Consider the following 6,673-nt stretch of genomic DNA (forward strand, 5'->3'; position numbering starts at 1 on the left):
ATTTTTCACAGTTTTTTGAATTGCTCAGAGAATAATTTATTTTCAGTTTGAGGTTATTGCACCTTGGAATAAGAATTTACACATCAATTGTTTATGTGATGTTATTGCACCTTTTCTATAATTAAGAGTTTACACTTCAAAAGAAAAGAAAAAGGATTGTTATATTGGGTACGTGTTTCCACACAGACCGATTAGTGTGGGACTCACCAGTGCAGCAGGGCTGACAGCCACTAGGCAGTTGAAGCAGCCCGTTTCTACAACCACAATGCGAGGCGGGACTACGGCTGCTATGCAAACAGCCGTCGGCGACGGGTTCCCACCCCTTGTACTGAACTCTTTGGTTCCCATGGCGACGCGTCTATGCAGCAGACGTTGTAGACGCTATGTGGAAAGGGAGCCTCTGGCGTTGTAGAGACGGCTGCGGCGGAAGCAAGTTTCTCTATCAAGCACTAATCATTTCCAGTTACCGTTGTCATCTGCCATAGCCGTCCAAAGCTTAAAGTCGCTAATGTTTAACATGTGCTACGTTCTATGTGAGACTTATTGTTAATAAATGTGTAAGCAGCTACAATTACTTTAACCGTCTATTCTGTGCATGAGAGGCAAGAACGAAACAATATAAGTACACTTTTCTGACATTATTAGAATATATCCAGCATTTAGAATTATTATCCGTTCCCCTAGCCCTTAAGGGCCGGGTCACATCCAGTTGATTGGCTCTGTGGCATACCGGCTTCCTGTTCATTTTCCCATATCTTCGTCTTATTGGCTCAGCACCAAAAAAACGTCACAAATTAATTATAAAATGTTTTGTAATTTGTGAACAAAAAAGAACAACAAGAAAAAAGTAGCTGCCGATCCCGATTATGGTATAAAGTGAAAATATCGGCCCCCTCTAATTTATACTCTGCACATTGAGCTTTGTTAGAAACAACTGTTGGAGAATTTCACACTGCTTGGCCCCCATCTCAACCCTGGACCTCGCCTGCATGGATTCCATCTGGATGAACTTATGCTCCAACTCGTTTAGGTTTATTATAAGGATTTTTTGCCTTTCCGCGAGCTTTCGCTCATCGGAGAGCAGCTGTTGCTCCATATTTGTGATCAACTGCTCTGCAAAGTTAATGCTTTTGCTAATGTCCGTCTTTTCTTTAACCAAACTGTGTTTCTTGCAGATTATCTCCCTTCTCTGCCTCTCAAAGTCGGCTTCCTGCATCTTAAGCTCCTGCGCGAAGTGAGCCTTCAGGTCGCTGTGTTCCTTTTCCCACTGAATAGGTTTCCTTTGCAGTTTGTTCTTAGCGGAGGTGAGCTCTTTATAGAGTATATTATTATTCATGTCATGCTTTTGAGACACCATTTTACCAGCCTCATTCCCCGGTGTTTTAATCTGCTCCTCCAGCTGTTTGATCTTCTGCTTTGTATTCGCTAGCAATGTGCTCATCCTCTGCTTTGATTCCATAAGTTCGGCTCTCTCTCTCTCTTCTTTTGTAAAAGCCGCGTTCCTGTAATTCGAGTCAACTTCCCTCGGTACTTGTCTTCGCTCCTGTTGCCATGACTCAACCAGTGGTTTCTCAATGGCATCCCTGGTGTAGTCCTCTATTGGCACCTTGCCCTGATCCAAGGCCTGGCCCTTCTCATAATGATGATCAGTGGGCGGTGGGATGTGACGGCGGGCCTTGTATCTCGGCGGCGCGTAGGTCTTCCAAAGAAGCTCTTTGCTTTTCTGTTTGGAGATCGGCCCCAGCGGTTTCTTATCGGCCTTGTAACCGCTATCCCTATCATCCCAATCTTTCCTAATATCTAGCTCTTTCGCCGCGGCTCTCATCCTTTTCTCCAGAAATTCGGTCCTACTGTTGTCCATGTCGGTCCTCTCTTTCTTGACATTGAGCTCGCGCTCTGCCGCCTTCATCTGTTTCTCCAGGAATTTTATCCGTTCTTTCGCGGTGATCAGCTTTCCAGTCAACTTCAAATTCTTATCATTCAAACTTCGTCTCTCTTGGTACCACGGTAGGTCATCACAGTAGGTCGACTTCATCGGCACTTCCCTTGGGTATGGCTGCCCGTTGGGTTGCCCGTTGGGTTGCACGTTGGGTTGCCCGTCGGGCTCGGGTTCCACTGGTGGCCTGCAACAGGCCGATGTACAGACCTTCTTTGGATGACATCGTTTCTTTTTCTTTTCTTTATGTTCTTTATCTAGTATCTCTATTTCCTTCCCAACTTCTTCCAGAGCTATCTCATCCTCTTTTTTAACTTCGTACTGTGTAGAAACTGAAATCCTGTCCAAGGACCTTGCGATAGCTTCCTCTGCCTTCTGGATGCCGAGTTTGCACTCCTTCAAGCCTTGACGCAGTTTGTATCCCCTGTTGTACCACACCAGTGCAGATTCAAATTCCCCCATGGCATACAGTGCCTCTCCCTTACAGTACAAACCCCTGTAAAACGACATGTCCTTCTTAAGCGAGGCCTCAGCATCACGTAAAGCCGTTTTGGTGTCCCCTAACTTCAAAAATATTGTTGACCGAGAGGCGAGCAGGTTCTTGTCATCCGGCGAAGTAATCAATTTCTTGGAATATCTTTCTATTGCCTTGACATATTCGCCCTTGCGGAACGATGGCTTACCCGCGGCCATTTGGGCTGCTTTTGTGTTACAATGATGGCCGCGTTGGCGTGTATCTGTAATGTTCAATTCAGTCCCATTTATCGTTCTAATAACTTGGCTCTGGAATCCCCACGCATCACGCTGACGTCACTCGCTCTAAAATGGACCCAGGATCAAATGTGCCAATTTGAGCCTAGCATTGATAGAAATGAATACTCCACTCCATATATATATACACAATCCATTGCATCCATTACGTCATAGACACGTCATAGACCAGTGGTTCTCAACCTGTGGGATGAGACCCACATGCTTTTTACCATCTTGCAAGGCTGGTCTACGGATAGTCTGCCGATGTCGCCATCCAGTATGTCAAAACGTCTTGGATTTTTACCATATATGGCTAAAACAGGTGTGTATTATTATTATGTGAATGTATATTATTAGATATTATTATATCTTACCATTTATATTATTCTAATATAAATAGAATTCAGTTCCCAGTGGATTCCACAAGGCCACTAAACTGCTCCACAAGGCTAGTCCACAAGGGACATAAGCTGGTATAAAAGTACTGTCATTTCTTGTTTTACAATATATGGCTAAAAAGCAGATGTGAAAGTATATTAGATATTATTATATCTTACCATTTATATTTAACTAGAGGTTTGTGCCCGCCCCGCCTGCTAAGATATAATGATGTCACTTGAAACTTGACCAATCATGGAGATTTGCCCATTTGTCTGGTTGGCCAACATGTCATGTGAAGCTCACCAATCCACCAATCCTCAAGTTTATCGTCTAATAGACGTCTAAATGTAGACCGTCTACATTTAGACGTATATTAGACGTCTAATCAACCTCTAGTCTAAGTTTAGACGTCTAAAAAACTTTCAAATCTATACGTCTGGTAGACCAATTTTAGACGGCGTGCTCGGAGGCACTGCATGTACATACAGTGCAGGTGGTTTCAAAGTTACTGCTCTGAAAGGAGTTACAGGGTCCTATAAATTCATTGTGAACACATTACAGTAATTCATTGATGTGAAAAATAAGAAATGTACTTTTACTTTAAGTAAAAGCATTTACTCTTGAATACTTAAAGAGAACGTGTCTTTGTAATTGATTAACAAAAATCACACCCGTGTGAAGTGGAGCTGTGTGTGTGTGTGTGTGTGTGTGTGTGTGTGTGTGTGTGTGTGTGTGTGGATCATGTGTACCGATTTTTGTGACATTTGAAGAAAATATGTAGGAAAAGGAGCAAAAAGTGTGTTTTGGAGAAAATTCAAGATGGCGGAAAATCTATCATGGCGCAAATGGGCGTGGCCTATATGGGGAGATGCGTCATGACCCAAGGAATCCAGGGAAAAAATATTTTTAATTTTCCGACCTACGGTTCAAGAGTTACAGGCCAAAACGTAAAGTGGGGTGTTATGGCGCCACCATGCGGCCAAATGACACAATTATTTTTTATTTAATCCTTGAAATCATTATGAACCTCCTCTCCAAGTCTTGAAACTCTAGCCCCTATGGTTTGCGAGAGACAAATAATTGAATGTGAGTTTTTGCGATTCCCATTATAAGTCAATGGGGAAAATTAATTCACTAATAAATTAATAGCAATTAAACTATTGAACCTTTCTCTTAGCAAGTTACTAGCCCACTATTCCCGAGTAAGCCGGTCGATTTGACATATGGCGCGAGTGTGTGGTGGCAAAACTGTGGGACTAGTAGCGTGCCGAAGTTTAGGAAGTTCAGGCTACATACAGACACACAGACAGACACACAGACAGACACACAGACAGACAGACCCACACGGCCACGTATAGGGAGCCTGTGCTTCACACAGCTCCAAAAAAAGATTAAACTGGTAAGGAAAAAATAAATAGGGCCTACTAGGTGCATTGATGTAGTGATATATCTGTACCAGCAGAGGGCAGAAAAGTAAAGGAAATCACAGCACTCAGTTTCTGTCAGTGCACCTGCTGCTGAAAAGCTAAACAGAGCTGAGGAGGTGATGGTGGGGGACAGGTCACCATTCCCAACATCTCTGTGGTTCCTGCATCACATTCTAACAGGTTATAATACCAAAATATAGCTGCAAGCAGCAATAATGGGGCCAAGCTGGACTAAGGCATAAAGAAAAGAAAAATATATTAAAGCTATTCACTATAGCCTATAAGCCATAGAAACATGTAAGACTGAACTTGAGAGAAAGAAGACCTCAACCACCCCACCCACCTCCACCCACTTCCCCCGTCTCTTTTGGTGAGTAGTGAAAGTGTAGTACTTTTAATTATTTAAGGGCTCATCAGTAAGGTAATGTTAAGGTAAACTCCTTCGAAGCTATGAACCAGAGCTAGGTTGGGTTAGCCCCCACGCTAGGATCATCTGCAGCAACATGTTTCGCATTGAGGTGATACTTGATAAATTGCGAATGCTTTAATTGCATAATTTGGTCTATATATATATATATATATATATATGTGTGTGTGTGTGTGTGTGTGTGTGTGTGTGTGTGTGTGTGTGTGTACGTACGCACGCACGCACGCACGCACGCTCGCTCACACACACACACACACACACACACACACACACACACACACACACACACACACACACACACACAGAGATATACTCAAACACACAGCAGATCATATACTCAATCAATGAGCTTATCAGATGGCCTGTGGTCCTCTGAGAGCCACAGCCCGTAAACGAGGCAGCGGTTGGCCTGACAACAACCTATAACCAGCCAATCGCAGCCAATCGCCCGTCTGTTCTGCCGGGCTATGGGACACATGCAGCAGCAGCCTATGAGGCCCGTACTGATGCTGCTGGCCAGTGGAGTGGCTGCTGCTCGCATCCATCCATCCATCATCCATCCATCCACCCCAGCGTCGCAATAAGCGTCTCTTTCCTCCGCGGATGTTAGCGTCCGCGCTGCGGTCCACACCCATCATCCAACCGCCCCGTGCCCCCGTGTTTATCGCCCCGTTAGATTGTCGCACGCTGACTTGGAGCCGGAGGAGACAAGAAGACGTGATTTAGACTCTCAACATTGCATTGACGATTCCTTTCCGTGGTTTGTTGTTTTATCCCCGGATTATTATTGCGGATAAAATAGGCTAATACGAGCCCAAAGGAGAAGCGAGCAGGGGCAACTATAAGGATCTGCGTGCGATAAGGAGGAGGAGGAGGAGGAGGAGGGAGGAGTGGTACTGCGAGGCTCTGCTCTCTTGGTGCGCTCGCTCGCACATCATCATCCATGGCCTGGTTGTCAACCCCGCTGACGCGCACGCAGGTGGACGGCGTTTGACGGCTGATAGAGAGAGAGAGCAGAGAGAGAGAGAGAGAGAGAGAGAGAGAGAGAGAGAGACGTCTGGGAATCAGCATCATCATGAACAGCAGCACAGGTAAGATTTCAGAGGCGTCAATTTGGGTATGGCAAGGTATGGCAGCTGCCATTCACTACAGGGTAAAACAAAAAATTAAATGTACTTCTTAAAATGAATTCATCATTCCTGTTGCTATTAAGGTATTACAACACGACTGGTGTCCTGCGCAAGACACCAGTCATGTTGCCATACCTTAGCTTTAGCTGAACTGACACCACTAAGATTTCCTCTCCTAGACTAATAGTGCTGGAAATCCTGGTGCAAATACATGTATTGAAGCCTATAATATTGAACCAAATGGACTCATGTTTTGGTTCCATTTTTTGAACACACTTTTTGAACATTCAGAGTTACAAAGCTATGGGCATTAAAGGGTCAGTGTTTTTGTTTTTCTTGCAGCAGCAGCAGCAGCAGCTCTTCCACATGCAAATGCCACGCAAATCACTGTCACCTGTTTGTTTATAGCCTATAATAATGCAATAATAAGAGATAAGTGCTTGACCATGGCTAATTATTGAGCTGTTAAAGACGCGTGAGTGTCTCTGCCTGTCAAATGTCATGGGAAGGCCACAACCATCACACACACCCCACACACGCACGCACGCACGCACGCACACACACTCCTCCATGCTGACTGTCTGTTTCTCTTATGTTGCAATGCAGTCACTGCTCCAAA

General features: G+C 44.5%; 1 protein-coding gene across 2 annotated transcripts in view; it reads left to right on the top strand.

Moving 5' to 3' along the window:
• The first annotated feature begins 5,875 nt into the window (after positions 1-5,875).
• ablim2 (actin binding LIM protein family, member 2) overlaps positions 5,876-6,673 on the top strand; it is a 242,767-nt gene continuing 241,969 nt past the window's right edge. For both annotated transcript variants that reach the window (XM_080742051.1, XM_080742050.1), the window contains exon 1: positions 5,876-6,015. In XM_080742051.1, coding sequence (XP_080598177.1) covers positions 6,000-6,015 — 16 coding nt within the window. In that variant the 5' untranslated portion in view covers positions 5,876-5,999. The remainder of the gene's footprint in view (positions 6,016-6,673) is intronic.

Source organism: Nannobrachium achirus (assembly GCF_963921795.1).
Source record: "Nannobrachium achirus genome assembly, chromosome: 14".
Taxonomy (NCBI): Eukaryota; Metazoa; Chordata; class Actinopteri; order Myctophiformes; family Myctophidae; genus Nannobrachium; species Nannobrachium achirus.